This window comes from Equus caballus, chromosome 29 (assembly GCF_041296265.1).
Source record: "Equus caballus isolate H_3958 breed thoroughbred chromosome 29, TB-T2T, whole genome shotgun sequence".
Classification (NCBI taxonomy): Eukaryota; Metazoa; Chordata; class Mammalia; order Perissodactyla; family Equidae; genus Equus; species Equus caballus.
This window is the reverse complement of record NC_091712.1, coordinates 38,240,139-38,257,638: the sequence shown is the minus strand read 5'-3', so window position 1 is coordinate 38,257,638 and position 17,500 is coordinate 38,240,139. Positions and strand designations below refer to the sequence as shown.

The 17,500-nt window shown below is 47.0% G+C and overlaps 1 protein-coding gene across 7 annotated transcripts in view; it reads right to left on the bottom strand.

Moving 5' to 3' along the window:
- Positions 1–471: 471 nt before the first annotated feature.
- SFMBT2 (Scm like with four mbt domains 2) overlaps positions 472–17,500 on the bottom strand; it is a 244,773-nt gene continuing 227,744 nt past the window's right edge. For all 7 annotated transcript variants that reach the window (XM_001499964.6, XM_005606941.4, XM_005606938.4 and 4 more), the window contains 3 exons: positions 17,235–17,498; positions 16,279–16,407; positions 472–5,726 (listed from right to left, as the gene is read on the bottom strand). In XM_001499964.6, coding sequence (XP_001500014.1) covers positions 5,586–5,726; positions 16,279–16,407; positions 17,235–17,498 — 534 coding nt within the window. In that variant the 3' untranslated portion in view covers positions 472–5,585. The remainder of the gene's footprint in view (positions 5,727–16,278; positions 16,408–17,234; positions 17,499–17,500) is intronic.

The following is a 17,500-nucleotide window of genomic DNA, read 5'->3' as shown; positions in this document are numbered from 1 at the left end:
AAAAAAGGCTTTTGTTGGCAACATGGAGAGAAATGCAGATTTTTTTTTTCTTTTGCCTTGATTCTTTCAATTTGGAGATCTGGAAAATTGTTCAGCTTATTTTATTATATATTCAGTCTTCAATTTTCTGTCATCAGAGATCTTCAAGAACAAAGAGAAATTACCAATGTACCAGGTAACCATACAATAAGTAAAACAAGAGAAAATGGCAAGGCTAGAGGTGATGGTGTGAGGATACACAGGAATGTTTTAATAAAAAGAATAAACACAAACTCCTTGAGTAAAATGTTCCAGAGACAGCAGGTAACTTTTGAAAGGTCACACAGGACCTTGAAAGCCATGGTTATTATAAATATACAAATATATGCTTTTGTGCATGGCAAGAAAAAATGCCAGAACAAAAGAATCCTAATGCAAACCCTAAAAATAATACTTAATGACTTTCAACACAAAGACACAAACACTACCAGAGAATTTATTTTCACTTTATTAACAATGTGGCTTACAATTTTTTCAAGTAAAAAGGGTCTTTTCATTTAGAATAAAAATTAAAATATAACTCTGATATAGATTTTCATTTATGTACATGAAAACATATATACAGAATACAATCTTACAGCAAACCAACAACATGCCTGTTGTCCTGCAAATCTCAAAAGTAAAAACACCAATTTTTCCCTTTTACGCACCAAAACGTACACAAGATATAAATCAAATTTCAGTACAAACTATTCAAACTGGAATGCAAAACAGTAAAAGGGCTTTCACCATTCACGACTAGGGACAGTGTATGCTTCTAGATTACATGCGAGCTCCCATTTCGAACGACAAATGAGATGATTATTTTTTCTGTCATTTAAGAAATTTTCTGTCCAATTTCCCATCGTAAGGTGATTTTCCGCAAACTGTCCCAGAACTTCACTTTTTCTTCAATGTGTCTCTTCGGCCCACAGGAAGCACGGCTTTGCTTGGTTCTGTGACAAGACCTACATACTCACTCGCTGGTACAGCATCCTCGCCATTGAAAACAAAATCAGTGACACGGAAAGTCTATGGTTCAGGAAATTGTGTGAGTTATTACCGTCTAAACCAAAGATGCTTCTAGCCAAAACCCCAGGCGGCACCAGGTGTCAACAATTACAATTGTTAGGTAAATGGGTCAAAAACAGCCCAATTCGATTTCAGCACCTCGTGTCTGGATAGCTGTAGACCAATTCCGGTGATAAAAGTTATGAAAATCAATCAACTTAAAAATTCAACCAAGTTAAAAGGAGTAAAGTAATTTCCAGAAAACTCTTGAACAGAACAGAACAGTGAATGAAAAAGAGAATCATTAAATCATAACAGTTGCAACTCCAGCCTTGCACCAAAGAGACATGGGGAGTATGTATATCTAACGATTTCTTCCTAAAAACTAGATACCTTAATTTACCATTTTCCCCTTCAAATAACTGCACACTCAACCACAGCTTTCTAAAGACAGAAGAGAGGACCTGGAGCCTCGATTACCATCTTAACCCAGAAGCAACAATGATGCTCAAACCACAATAAAGATTTGAACACTACGGTTCTCTGTTTCAGTTTTATATACAGAAATAAATATAAATGGGTGTTGTACAAAAAAACTATGAAAACCCTTAGTGATTCCAAGACCACGGGAGAACACTCTCAGAAAGGGGCTTTTGGTACAAGACAAAAAGGCAAATCTCAGAATGTGCCTGACACAACACTCAAAATTCCAGAAGAAAAACGAGGAAACTGAGCCCCATCTTCAACAGGCTGATCAAAACCAACCTTCTACAGATTGCAGCGAGGGTCAGAGCTGACAGTGTTTAAGGTTTGAGTCATTTTAATTTATCACGGAACAAATCAAAGCGAACACAGGAAATAATCTCTCAAATATGATCAAATAAGGGAAAGCAACCTAAAAGCTGCACAGCTCAAACACTGTGTGTGCAAATCAAACTTTGATCAAATGAACCTAATTTTAAAAGTGATGGATGAGCTCTCCACGCTCTGCAACTGCGGGGTGAAGGAAGCTGGTGTGGTTTTTGAAAAGCAACGATGCTCTTCTGTCATGCTAGTGGTACCCGGGTGTTTTTAGGTTTTCATGTTTATACTGTTGTGGATAGGGCAGTTTCCCAACATAGCACAAATGCAGTCAAGAAGTCAGGGACTGGGGGCCGGCCCAGTGGTGCAGCAGTTAAGTTTGCATGTTCTGCTTCAGCGGCCTGGGGTTCACTGGTTCGGATCCCGGGTACGGGCATGGCACTGCTTGGCACGCCATGCTGTGGTAGGTGTCCCACGTATAAAGTAGAGGAAGATGGGCACGGATGTTAGCTCAGGGCCAGCCTTCCTCAGCAAAAAGAGGAGGATTGGCAGTAGATGTTAGCTCAGGGCTAATCTTCCTCAAAAAAAAAAAAAAAAGTCAGAGGCTGAAACAAGCCTTTGGGCGTGACCGAGTGATGGACTCCGAGCGTTAAAGATGAGGTGGCATTTCTGCTTTCAAGTTGCACATACTGTGCAGACTGCAAAGTGCCTGCTTGGCTAGGAGAGGGAAAACCCACTTCCTGCCAGTTCTGGGAGGTAATGAGCGGCATGGTGTATGCAGGACCCAGGTACATAACCCCAAAGTATCATCAGAGAGACTGAGGAGAGGTCTCCAGGGACGGAGAAAGGTTCGGCTCAGGGGCTGTGGATGGACTGGGGGGTCTAACATGTAAAATCAATTCTTCTTGCAATAAGAGACAAAGACACAGTAACAACACAGGGAGATGCTCCTTGGAAACTGGCCCTATTTCTAAGACAGAAGCTGGTGTGTGGTGAATCCTACAGAGAAATGAAATTCTGTAGCTGAAGTGCTACCAATGTGAAGATGCACACCCACCATCACAGGAACCCCCCAAAAATCCAAGGTCAGGAGCACAATGGCAACACGCAGAGCAAAAGCATCTTCTTGGTCCTAAAATGTTTCCCGGCTCTCAGAAGGGCCGGGACATGGCGCGCAGACATCTTCATGATGATCACCCCAGAGTTGGGCCTTCTTCTGCCTCAGGCCACAGCCATCCTCTCCTTACCACTCAGACACAAAGAGTGGAAGCGGATGGAGTGACTGATCACGCAAACAGAGAGGTTGAAGTTCAACTGTAAGGATGAAGCTGACGAGGAGAGTGCTGGGCATCCGGCCCCATGGGGAGCTTCCCCAGCAAGGGTAGTGGCGGCTTGCTCGGGCCCGCTGGTGGGAGGTCTTCCAGCTCCTCTGGGCGGGCTCCAGAGACCCCCAGATCTGCTTACTCCAAGGTAGCACCTCCTCCTCCGTGTCATCACTTGAAAGGACACGAGAAGGTGACATTCGTTCTGAAAGTACAAGGATACGTTGCAGCCACCACATTCCCTCATCCCCACCTCAAATGCAACAGAAACAGCTCAGCTTGCAAAGGCCACTGTGAAGATCATCAATGAGCCAGCGCAGGGAAAATGCCAAAGCTGTTGAAATGGATGCCTTTTCCACTTGTCTGACAGAATTTAACTCCACAAGACTGAGCATTGAAGGCCAAAAGCATGTGGCTGAGAAGGCAGGGTGGGAACTCGAGAGGAGGTCGAACCTGGAGCTTAGAAGAGAGAAATCTGACAGTGAGTCGGCATGAATGGCCACGGACACTTCCATCGGGACGAGGGCGCCTGCTTGCACAGTTCAGGACACTGGTCCTTCCATCAGAGGCCCCCAGGCAAAGGGATTGGCCAAACTTTTCAAACTCAACTACAGAATCGGCTGCAGGGGAGACGAACAAGCCTCAACCGCAAAATACTTGTTTTCCATTTCCCTCTGGGACAGTCACAGAACGGTCATACAAGTTAGCACTAGTAATCAAACTTTCCAAAACCTGACAGATAATCATGTCTTCAAAGGTAGCAGAAACATGAGCAGCCCACCACACGATGTTACTGGAATTGTTGAGACTCTAATCAAAGAGAAGAGATCAAGGTAATTAGGGGGAAAAAGTAACAGAAGGGTGCGTGGCCTCCGCTGCCTGTGTCCACCCCTGGACTGTGTGAAGGATGGGTTTCCTTGCATAAGTTTGAAAAGGCATTTGGGCAACAATCACAACAGAACAGAGGAGTCCATTTGGGTTTGAAGAATACACTGGATCACTCATGGGCTTACAAACAACAAAGTGCCTGGGAGAAAAGGCCAGCCCACTCTCAGAGCCACAGATCTCTGTGCAAAGGACTTAACCAATTTAATGAAAAAGGCCCGAGAAAGGTCACAAGCAACCTCAGAGCCAGACCGAGCGGCAGGAATCCCAGAGTTAAAAGCTGTGGGGACACACTTCTTTTTCATTTATTTTCTTTCTCTCATCCTGGCCACTCTGGACTCCTCTCTCACATCATGAGGAGCTGGAGACAACGAGGGGCCTGTGTGAACCCCTGCACTTGTAAGTGTCCGACCTGTCGCTGTGCAGGAATGAGGTCCAGAGGGAGTCAAGGCCCCCCCGGATCACAGAGTTAGAGATGAGCCACACCAGGATAAGAACCGGGGCTGACTCCAGGTCCAGTGCTCGCTACGATGCCTCCCGCTGGGAACACTGGCCTCGTCATTGGCACAGTAAATGGGTGTGCCAGGGCTGCAATGAGCAACAGTGGCATCCAAGGGAATCTCTTTGGGGAACCTGCTGCCGCCACCCTTCTAAGGGGATGTCGCTGGTTTTTGAAAAGCTCTCACATCTCTTCCCACTCTTGCTCTCTGAAATTAAGCTTTGTCTTCAATATACTCAACATTTCCCAAGAGACTCAAGGAGTCATTCCCTGATCTGGTTACAGTTGACTCAGAACATTAGAGAGATCTGAGGTTCTATGAAAGACTGCAAATAGAGCTCCACTCTAGGGACTTTCTAGATATCCATCAGGCAAGAAAAACCATCTCAAGGCAATGACATGCCACCTGCCTTCGCTCCCACTCCTTCCTAAAAGGCACCTCTGACAGGATGCAGGGTTAGCCCGTCTTGTTATCACTAAATCCTGAAACATCGCCTACAGGTGTGTTTGAGAAATGAGTTGCTACCAAGATCAAACTGCGGTGACAGCCACCACCACAGCCACACGTGTATCGATATGGAAAGAGGCATCTGTAAATGCGCCCGAGAATGATTACAGCAAAAACTACCAGCCAGGCACCTCCTCGGTCATATTCGAAAAGCCACCAACTGTGCCTTAGTTTTCAAAGAAACGTGAGCCTCAGTTTAGGAAATCTTGTTTAGAGGAAGCTGCCTGGTTTGGGGTGGGAGAAAGGCGAGATGAGGATATACAAAGATGCTCTCCCACGTCCCGCAGGGGCCAAGATAGAACTTTAATTTACATGTTCCAGGAGCCACTGTTGTGGTTGGCGATACTTGAGTGTGCTTTAAAGACACGGAAATATCAGTCAGGCTAGTGGGTGAAGAGTTCCTTCGTGCTTCTCGTGTCCTGGTGATACTTCGTTTATGTACCATCTCATGTAGCCCAGAAAAATAAAAGCTTCAGTCCCAAAAACCTTCCCAGGACACTTGCATCACCAAGATACCGGTGCGCTTCCAGAGAAGGCGGAGTCAGTTGGCATACTGGGCGTAGAAAGCCACTTTAACTCTCTCGATCTGATGGCATAACTTGATGGCGGGTCCCAGCTTCAGTTCCATGCACTCCTGCACCGTAGGAAGAGTCAGCAACAGGAGCGCCTGACCATCGATGTCCTGCCAGGAAAGAAAACCAGGTTAGAGCCAGGACCATGCACCAGGGGAATGCATCTGTCAGAGCAGAGTTCATCCTGGGGGCCAAGGGCGCGAGAGGCGCTCTCGTGTCCTCCGATTCTGGAGGGAGCTGGCAGAGGTTCCAACTTGGGTGGATGACTCTCTAATCTTTTAGGTTAACAAAATCTCTGCTAAGAAAACTTTTGGCTACTCTGAAATTCACATGTCCAGGGTGGTGGGGAGGAAGAGCTGGAACAGGTTAGCCGCTGCCCATATTCTTCCTTCCTCTTGCTGGGAGAGTGCCCCCAGCCCCCAGGGCCAGTCCTTCCAATGATCTGCTGTGACTTAATTTGAGCACTAAAAAACCCCTCTCTACTGAAAGAAAAAGCTCCCTCTCTTCCTTGGCAAGGACTGACATTTCCCCATCAGAATGGGTGAGAAGATGCCAGAGGGATATGCCAACTACACAGAAGAGGGGAGGAAAACGGGTATGTAGACACAAGCACATACACCCACAGTTACATTCCTATGTCACGCAGAATGAGGTGTATGAGGTCTCCTTCCCTGTTCTGTCTTATTTAGCCCTTCTGCATCCTTACACAGGGGCCCATGCAATGAAGATATTCATTAAATGATGGTTAAGTTGCATTCCCTGCAGGAGGAAGAGCACAAAGGCTCCCTGCAAAGCTCTAAGATCACCCCATTGGACATCTTTGCCTCGTCAGCTTCCTTCCTGTAATAGTCACCTTTACTTAAGTGGCTAACGTTTGAACAGGTTCCTGAGTTTAACTGTAATCCCTTCTTCCTATTCACCAAAACAGTCTGTGTATTCCAGAGGAAGTAACTGAGGCTCCAGGAGACCCCAGGCCGAAGGGAATGACACACATCAGTGGAAGGATGAGATTGTAACCTGAACTCAGCACACCAGAATTTCTGCCACTGGGAGAAATCGTGTACCCAGGGCTGCCATGAGCCACAAAGACTTCATAGTCACGCAACTGCACACGAGCGTATCATCTAGCAATACATTTCACATAGGTAGCTTATTTTCGTAAAATAATGGTTTATTTAGCTGTCTTGAAAATATCAAAGGCAAAAAACCAAAATGGGTACAAATGTCAGCCATGGGAAGACTCATAAGACTCGTGTTAGGAGGAAGCATAATTTATTGTACGATCAATTTCAAAAGCCATCTTGATGTGCTAATAGTCCCTAATAAGTACAGCAGCCATAAAAACTAAGCATTCACTTCAATACCGTCAATGCAAGTGCAATTTATTATTTTTAAATTACACACGAGCACCAGCTATGATGCACGCATTGTAAGCCACGCCTCAACCAAGACTCTGACTTGACCACATCAACCATAAAGTCAACAGATCAGTCTGAATACACACTGAAAGTAGGAGATAAACTCATAAAACTGTCAACGAGTTCTTCATGTCAGATTTATATCACTTTTTTCCTTTTTCTATAGTGCGTTCACATCTTCTTTTACTTTCTTTTCAGATGCTAGCTCTAAGGTGCTTGTAGTGAGGGGGAATTTGAAGTACTGAGAAATGGTGTTTTGCTCAAGGTCATGACACAACCAACGGTGCCCCTGGCCTGGGACCTGTCAGCCAACTCCACTTCCACAGCCAAATTCACCTACGCTATATCAAAACTGGACAGAGAGGGTGTAGGCCTCAGGACACAAGGCCTTCTGAGTACCACGGGCCCATGAAAAGACATCGTCAGTAGGAAATGGACTGATGTTATAAAACTACGTGCAGGCGGCCTAACCACCACGTTCAATGAAGAATAGAACTGAAACTTACTGGAGGAGACGGAAACTTTTTCTTAGATGAGAATGAATGCCAGACAAGCTGGTGGATCTAACTGAGATCACAGCTAGTTAGAGACACCATTGGAACCAGAATCATGGTTTTCTGATATTAACCTTTGGAGGGACAACTGTATGCTCAGCTCTTAACATCTACACTCAGTCACGAGGGTCATCCTTAGACACACACATTGAATTACACTTGGTCCTTAGGTAGAGGGAGCTGGGTTGCAATGCTCCACATGTTTCCCTTGGGTGGTGGATGTCACAGGTGGTCAGTTTATCAGCATGCCCCCTATGTACAAATATTGTGTATACTCTTCAGTATGCACCAAGTACTTCTCCATAAAAGCACTTGAATGCATCCACATCCCAGAAGGAAATCGCTCTTTCTCGCTGGTTTTCTTTCTGAAATGCTTTATGGTTTCTACGTTTTTCTGACACACCACAGCTGGGGAAAAGGAGGGAAAGAGAGCCCTTTGGAAATCAAATCTTAGTTTTTGAGGAGGTGCTAACCCTGTTAAAGTTGTTCTGATTTCTTTGCAAAATAGTTACTAAATTATTTGTACGTCAATCTCCAAAGCAGATACTAGATACAAACATGAGTGAGCTGTGGCTCCCTCCTTCTCCAGCTGGGGATCAGAAACTCATGTGCACGAGGCCACGAACAACACACCTTAGCAGAGGTACCAAGAGCTAGAGATGGTGAGCACTGGGACACCCCCAGGCTGGGGACCAGAGACAGCATCACGTTTTAACCGCCTTTCCAGAAGGCATATCAACGAACAAGGTTGTTTTTTTTTGGTGAAGAAGATTCTCTTTGTGCTAACATTTGTTGCCAATCCTCCTCCTTTTGCTTGAGGAAGATTCACCCTGAGCTAACATCTGTGCCAATCTTTCTCTATTTTGTATGTGGGATGCTGCCACAGCATGGCTTGACGAGTGGTGTAGGTTTGCACCTGGGACACAAAGCCGTGAGCCTGGGGCACCAAAGTGGAGTGCATCAGACTTAACCACTATGCAATGGGGCCACCCTAAGCGAGGGTTTTATTTTTTCTGGTTTGTCCCCCCTTCTCTATCCTCAGCACCTAGAAAAACGCCTGCCCAGCATGTAATAGGGGCTTATTAAACATCTGCTGAATGAATGAATGAATGGGAAGAATTGGACTCGGTAAGATTCAAAGTCAATAGATGGGTGAAAGGAAATGGTGAGAGAGAATCTGGAAAGTGGATGGAAGTGGAGCAGAAAGAATTGGGGGCTCCTGGCCTCTCTTACTCCATTCACGCTGCTATAACAGAATACCACACACAGGCTGGGAGGCTTATAAACCAGAGACATTTATTTCTCAGAGTTCTGGAGGATGGAACTCCAAGATGAAGGAGGTGGCAGATCTGGTATCGGGTTAAGAGTCCTCTTTCCTGTCTTCTCACAGGGTCCTCACCTGGTGGAAGGGGCAACGGAGCTCTCTGGGGCCTGTTTTATAAGAGCACTAATCCCTGCATGGGGGGCTCCACCCCCAGGACCTCATCACCTCCAAGAGGCCCCTATCATCATCATATGGGGGTTAGAATTTCAACACATGGATTTGGGGGGACATGGAGATTGTCTATAGCACAGACGCTACAAGGTGGCATCTGGCTCCCATAGGGAGAGGTCTGCTGTCTGTTGGGTGAGCCGGAACGCACTCCCCTAGTGCTTTCTACGGGTTGACAGGAACCACGAACAGCCCTTTAAAGCAAGCCCCCAGCTCCCGAGGACTCCTCCATTCTTTTGTATGAATTTTACATGGGAAGAAATGAGGGAGATGAGACTTAACCCTACTAAGCTGCAAACATCCTCAAAATAAAAAATCACATTGAGTGGTGAGGGCGAATTCAACGTCTTCAAATCCCCAAAGAGAACTTCAAGATGGCCTCTCACTTAGTCTCTGCAAAGCCTACCAGGGCTTCTGCCAATGTAGGGCGGAAGTTGTGGGACAAACAGTGGGAGCGAATGCAGTATTTATGGAGCCTTAGAGACCACAGATTCCTTCCTAGATATTCCAAGTGTTTATCCTGGGGGATGCCGCAGTGCCTTCAGCCATGAAGACAAGCTGACTTCCATACATGGAGAGGTTGATCCAGTTCAATAAGCTCTTCCTTGAACACCAACTCCACGCCTGTTGGGATCAGTGTGCTCGATCCTGCGATCCTATAACGAACTGTGCAGTTATGGCCAGAGTGACGGCCACTGTCAAACTCCAAGCTCACTGGAAAAGTGAATTATGACTACGAGGAGTCTAAGACGCATTCACTCGAGTCTGGTACAGCATTCAGCAAAGAAGAGACGAGCAAATATTTCTGGAATGAAGAGATGTCACAAAATACATCTGATATGAAGATGGACCTTGAGATTAAGTGCTACGACTGCCTAGCTATTCTACAAAATTGGAGAGAGAACTTGGTCTCTTTCCTGGGACATCACCTGGGACAAATTGCTGTTTTGATCAGTGGCATCATTTACCCGCCACGCAGTCCACGGCCCTATTCTCAGGGACACCCTTCCAACCTCACAGCCACCAGTTTCTCCAGGGACCTCAGCTCTAGCTCCACCTCTCTCATCATTCTGCAAAGACCCGTTGCGTCTGCTTCTGCTTAGCTGAAGACGCCTCGGAGGCCTGTCGCTGCAATTAGCATCATCTTCTAAGACCTAATTCAACGCTCTCTCTTTCCTTATTTCTATGCTTAAAACCACGTCCTCATCTGCACTGACTGTACCACCACTTTACTCTCTTACGTGCTGTTGCCAACTGTTTGAGCATCGCCGTCCCCAGTCTAGTATGAGCTTTTAGCATTGTGGGCTTTCTTACCCATCTTTGTTTTCAGGCAGCTTTTAACGCATCGCCTTGCACACAGCTGTTACTCTGTAAATTCTTACTGAGATAAGGAGAGCTCTTACACATAATCTCCTAGAGAGCAATCAAGGGCCTTCTCAATTCTCAGTCCTCTCTAGACCTGGAGAAAACTGGTCCTCAGAAGGTGATCTCCTCCTACTGCACTCCCATGGTACCTAGCACTACACCAGCCCAGGAGTAAGTGCTCAAATAATGGTGGATACACTGAGGAGCCAGACTATGGATGGATAGGAGACTTGGAAGTGGGACTTCAGGCAAAGAGAACACAAGCTGCGGCATCTGTGAGGGTCCTCCTATTTCCTAGGACTGGGGTTTCCAGTATGGAGAACTTTTCTCCACTCTATTACAATGCATATAATATTCGAGCCTTCTGTTTTGAAAACTGTGGATGAGAATTATAAAATAGATTACATTCAGGGGCATTCGGCATTTCTACAAAGGCAGTGGTATGTCCGTCGGAGCCAGGTTAGCCAGGTTTAAAACTGTGTTTTAGAGCCAGCCCTGATGGTCTAGTGGTTAGGGTTTAGCATTCTCATGGCTTTGGCGGCCCGGGTGCACTTCCCTATTGTGGAACCACGCCACCCATGGAACATACCACTTTGGTTTGGGTTATGTAGAATTATCTTAGCAAATAAACTGCGAGAAATAATAAGGTGAACACCAGCTACTGGTGTGTGCATTCCTTATATCATGCTAGTGAAACCCACTCCAGCTTTTGGTCATGCTGCTTCAAAAGAAAACTCACGAGATGAGGAAACAAATTACAAACTGACTCCACAATGAGCTTTCTTGGCAGCTGCAACACGGAACTGTTGCAACTAACACCCTGCTTGGTACATGCTCACCCAGCGCAGGAGACGGTGAGGGGGCAGGACGAGCTGTTCTTACTCCCGCACACCTGGACTGGTCCACAGTCCCAGCAGGCGGGGACCCCCGCACTTAGGGGAAAATTGCACAGTTCCAGGGAGAGCTGCACGGTCCAGATGAGACCAAATGGGAATGATGGTCAGGGGCCTCGAAATGGCATTCTCTGACCTTTACCAAATCAGAGTCACCCCCCGCCCCAACACGTCCACTCATCTTCCCAAACAACCAACGTAAACGGGAGAGGGCTCCCCAGGCCCCACTTCTCTCCACGCGGCCAGGAGCAGAGGTGAAATGCCTGAAGTTTAAAAGAGGTCTCAGTTTTGAGGCCGCAGCTGGGGAGAACCCACAGAATTTCAAGCGTGGACAATGTGAGAGGGATGGCATCGAGTCCGTATCTTTGAACTTCTCCTGGGAGCTGGTTACACGCGTCTGGTGGGTCTCCCCGTGCCCCACGCAGAAGCCCTGGTCCATCGGCGACTAACAGAACGGAGGAGAAACCTAAGAGCTGAAGGTTGTCTGCAGAGAAACCCCCATTCACACGAAGATGGAGATTACAGGCTGGGGCTGGATTAAGGCTCAACTATCTGCTTAATTACAGAGACCTTTCACCTCGCTTTTCGTCTGGGAAGAACTGAGCCACAAGTGGGTCTCATATCGGAAGTGGCAAAGTGGTTAACACGCAGTGTGTCTGCACCAAGCCCCCGAGGGGCCTCAGGCTGTCATCGCTGGGTTCTCCACTCATTTTCCCACTTCTCTGCTGATGTAAAACAGAACTCCTGAGTGTTCTCATTTTGAGACTAGGCTACCAAGAATAAAATCACGCCTCCAATTTCCAAACACCCAGCGTCAGGCACTAGGCTTAGAAGCCAACCATCAGATGTCACTGGTGGGGAAGAACAGTGGTGGTGGCTCCGTGATACCAAAACCGTGGTTGACTGACACGTCCACCCTGACTCTCATCTGTGTACATGGAACCCACGTCCACCCCACGTCCCACCCGGGGTGGGAGGGAGAGATGGGTGAATGGCAGCAAGACTGGGAAAAACACTAACATGTGATCTGCAAGGAGCCAAAGACTGAAGGAGGAATCCACCTGGCAAGGCCAACCAGAGGCAAAGAAGAAAAGAAGAAGTTATTTATTGATTGATTGATTTAGAGGAAGATTAGCCCTGAGCTAACTACTGCCAATCCTCCTCTTTTTGCTGAGGAAGACGCCCTGAGCTAACATCCATGCCCATCTTCCTCTACTTTATATGTGGGACGCCTACCACAACATGGCTTGCCAAGTGGTGCCATGTCCACACTCGGAATCCGAACCAGCGAACCCTGGGCTGCCAAAGCAGAATGTGTGCACTTAACCACTGCGCCACCAGGCCAGCCTCCAGAAGTAATTTTTTTCTCATTGATTATGTAATTATGGACCTCACAGTTGACTTAACTCTTATAAATATGCTCATAACAATTTAGAATCACTGGCAACTCGCTTGTTATGTTAAACATAGAATTACCATAAAGGACTATGAATTGTTAGGAAATGAAATTACCATAAAATATACATGAAAGCTATACTTAGACATGGCAAAATTAAATTTACTTTGATATAGAGGTCAGGTTAGGACTAGGCAGTTCCTTCCTGGGGCCACTCAGGTCTACAGAAATAGAAAGAGGAGCGAAGAGCATAAATGAGAACCAAACCTGTAAGCTCTGCTGAAACGTTTTTATCAAAGTAAATCACTAATTTGGGTAGTTTGCTTATTGTACATCTCTGATTCATAAAAGGGGAATGAATAGGCAAAATCCTATTTAAGAGTTTTTCGGCTTTTTTAGTTAGAGATGTATGGAGTTTTACTGTAGAACATACGTGTTTGCAGCATGAAATTATAGAGTACAGATTTTTTTAAGCAGTTGCCACAACATTTCAGAATTAAAAGGCATATACTCTGGGAATGGGGAGTTTATAATTTTTGTAGATGCTCCTGGTGATTACGAGAGTCTCTGAGTTTACAACACCCAGAGGGGCTAATGCACACAGCTACTATCAGTCCATGTGCTGTGATTTCTCCCACCTCTCAGTGAACAAAGACCCTGGGCTCCTTCCAGTTCATCTAAAAACTCAGATGACGCCTGGTGTGACCCACTGCAGGCCCCACCAAATCAGAGCCGTGGCTCGGGGCTCAAAGATAATAGAACAAATTCGTAAAAATTAGTAATTAAAGGTCGGATGGAAGGCCCGGCCCTGGTGGCCTAGTGGTTAAGCGCAGCATACTCTGCTTCGGTGGCCTGGGTTCAGTTCCCAGGCACAGACCTACACTGCTCTGTTAGCTGCCATGTGATGCTGGTGGCCCACACACTGAAAAAAAAAAATAGAGGAAGATTGGCACAGATGTTAGCTCAGGGCAAATCTTCCTCAGCAAAGAACAAAAAAAAAGATCTGATTGAACAGAAAAGGACTCAAGTGCCCACGTACTTCAGATAGCCCAGCAGGCAATGGCCTTTTATTACAACAGGTGAAATGGTCTAAGATGAAATTTAGAATTAAACAGGAATAAGGCTATTACCAATTAAAGTGACCTATTTTTCTCTCTTTGAAAAAAATACGTGGGCATGTAGGACCAAGCTTTAACTGATGTGAAAAGAGCAACTGAAGCCCATTGCTTGATTCTAGAAGTGCCACTGGCTGAAAACATTTCATTTCTTAGAAGCCTCAGCTTGGGAAGCATGAAACTTTCTGAGATATTGTTATAAACCAGGTTGAGAAGTAAAACTAAGGGTGACTTAGCATAAAGGGGTATCTTGGCCTTTTTCCCCCAAGTCAGCTTTGTTTTCACTTTCTTATTACTAGAAACTTGTAAAAGAATCAACACGTGAGCCTGTTAACTTTTCACGGTACAAACGGCCTTGAGCGCCGGCAGCCAACCCAGCATCTAGGGGGGAGCTCTGTCCTCTGTTCAGGGACAGGCCCAAGTGAAAGACATTTCTCAGATAAAACTGGGCATCTGAGTCTAAAAACAAAACAACACAAAAACAGGACTTTACACTAATACAGAATGCTGCCTTCCATGTCTGCCTCTTGGATGCCATAAGGCCCGTAACAGACGCTCCATCCGTGTTTGCTGAAAGAACACAGGAACGCACGGATACACACGTTAAACTCTGTGTCATCAGCCCTTGTGCTGTATTCGAATGCAAGGCTTTTTCTCAGTGCCGCGATTAATAAACACCAGCCTGGAGAAGGTCACATTAGGCAATGCTTCAAGCTGGATTTCAACCGACTGCTTTATTTTTGTTTTCTAGACAGAGATGCAGCTTATCAACAAGCCCTAAATGACGTAATTTCTCACATTGCTCACAATTCTCTCTTTTCTCTTTGTGGGTTTTAAATGAAGGGACACGCTCATTACCAGGTTCTTTATGGGTAACGAAGCTTGTTCCTGTTTGTCTGCTTTTAAGTGTCACCTGGGGACCAAGCACAACTAACATCAGGTAGGGAGGAGGCGATGTCCCCTCTGGCCACCACTCACCCACGCAGCGTGTGCTCCCTGGGTGTCTACAGAAGACGAGCAGTCGGCAGGAGACACCTCTGACTGTTAAGAGCTCCTGTCCTCTGGGAAGAGCTGGGAGCCTTACCAACTTGCTTTCCACAGTTCACTACTGCACAATGGCGGCCTTGGGAGAAAACCCGGGAAATTCACTGGGTGCGTGGGAAATCAGAGGTCTCTCTGTTTTTCCTCCTGATTGAATGCTTAAATAACCCTCTTTCCGGACTACTGGTTTGTCTAATCTAAAAAAAGATCGGATAAGACATATCTTTAATTTATGATATGGGAAATGGTATTGTTTTTAACATACAAGGCCTTGAAAGTCAGATATTTACCTTGTGGGGCAAAAAAATTTCAAGAAATTGAGCCAACAGAGCAGAGCAAGGGTCACAGGCCCCGAGCTGAGCTTTTTAAGTGAGGCCAGTGAGAAGGTGGCATGTTTCTAGAGAGTGGCAATTTGTTTTCATGTTAATTTAAGGGAAAATGTAAATAAACACCCTCCTTTCTGATGGCTCACAGCATGTCTTAAGTTTTAGCTAATTACACTCATTTCATCTACTAGATTACAAATTCCTTTAACATAGAGATTCTATCAATTGTTTTCGCATTTATCCATCATTTAGCACAGGGCCTAACGTAGCATGGGGTTTAAAATATTTTACAAAGAAAGAAATGCAGAATGGAAGAAAAGAGTGATGAAAGGAGCATTAAATTAAACATAAGGGAACCAGGGCTCCCACTTCTGGGAAGAGCGAGTTGACATACTCTTCCCTATTTCTCTCGCTAAGTATAACTAAAACTATAAATGATAACATTATAAATGAAACAAGCCTAAGAAGACTCTGAAAGGTGGAGAGAAGGTGGCAGACCAGCTAGGGACTTTGGGACCCAAGATACGACAAGGCAGTGAGTGCTTTGGGGTTTTCCGTTTGTTTGTTTGCCTCCTGTATCCAATATTGATTGCTAAAGAAGCTGGCAACCCCAAAACGCCTACTGGCATGGATGCAAAGAGGCCCAAGAACAGCCCACTTTCTCTCAGCAAAGGACTGGGAAACGGCACCCCAGGGAGACAGAACCTTTTAGACAAGAACTCCTCCCCTGCGGGACGAGGTGGCCCACCCCACCCACCCAGCAAAGGCCAAGCACGGGGGCCCCTGACTTCCAGCCTGGCCAGGAGGCACCAGTCCCCCTAATCCCCCCTACAAGGCCAGAGGAGAGCCAGGACTTCCATCTCCATGGATGGCAAAGAGCCCCCCACGGAGGTGTCAGTGGGGACCACGTGTGGACCCGGGACCTCCACCTCCCCTGCCCACCCCCAGTAACGAGAAATCCCCATCCCCAGAGTCGGGCACAGGAAGTCAGCCGAAACAGGAGGCTTCCCGAAGATCGAGCCTCACGACAGAAACAGCCCACACGCAGCAGACCCGGCGTACCTGTTCCTGAAAGATTTTGGCCAAGGGGGCGCAGTCGGTCAGTTTAATGAACCTCACCACGTCGGTCACGGTCCACTCCAATGGGTTGCTCTCCAGAACGAGCCTCTCCTCCTCCTCTTGTTTTACCTCCTGCGGAGGGAAGGGGAGAAGGAGGTCATTTTATCACCGCATGCACGGCGGGACCCTCTCTAACTCCTGGCGGGCCGGAGCCACACATCCAGGACCCAGAGTGGCCTCCCTTCGGGCTCTCACTGGGCATCAGGACGAACCAAGCCAGAGAGACTTCCGTTCTCCGGGGGCTGTCTCAGCAACTCACCCGGGTTATCACTTTGCTCTAAAGACCTGTGTGCCTTTAGAGGTGAAAAAAAAAAAAAGGCACAGTGACAGCAGCCATTGAATCCCAAAGTTCAGGAAGTCTTGGGCCTGCTTATTAAGGACGCATCTCTGAGGGAGAGGACAAAGGAGAAGGCACATGTGTTCGTAGGTGAGACAGCCACCTACGTCCCAGTGTATTTTTGTGACAATGGTACCAAAGGCTTTTCAGCTGATCACGTACCACCTGTGGGCTTAGGGGCGGCCTGATACGCGACTTAGTATTCGACAGCATCTCAGAGGGACCCCATAGAGGGAAGGCCTGGTGTTCCATGAGACCTTGAGGATTTACTCTGTCTGTTCTCCTGACAAGAGTCCCTGGAGGTTCTAAATCTTCTCGAAAAACAGGAGTTACTACTTCCCTCGGAATCCCACTCTGATGTTCACTGACCTCCATCAGGATGTGAAATCGCCAAGCGTTTAGGAACCAAGCTGGAGCAGCCGCTGGTGTATTTCATATTTTAAACAAGGACCCCCAAATCGAGGCCCTGAACTATAATATAATGAACTGTGATGCGGGTTTTCTTCAACACTGCGCCCGCTGCCCACACCCGACAAGCCAGCTCCAGGGCCGCGGGCGTTACCTCCGCCGCGTCCTGGCCGGCGGCCGTCCCCTGGTCCCCGCCGTCGGCGCACGAGGCCGTCTGCGCTCGCCGGCCCCTCCGCGCCCTCTCCACCGGCGCCCGGCGCTCCGCCTCGGAGCTGCTCCTCAGGGTGACGGCCCTCCGGGGCCGGGCGGAGGGGACCTCGGCCGAAGAGGTGTCCGTCTGGTCATCCCGGAGCTCGGAGCCGGTTTCCTCACTCCCGGTGTCATCGTCCATGGCATCTGCATCCTCCTCTTCGCTTTCCT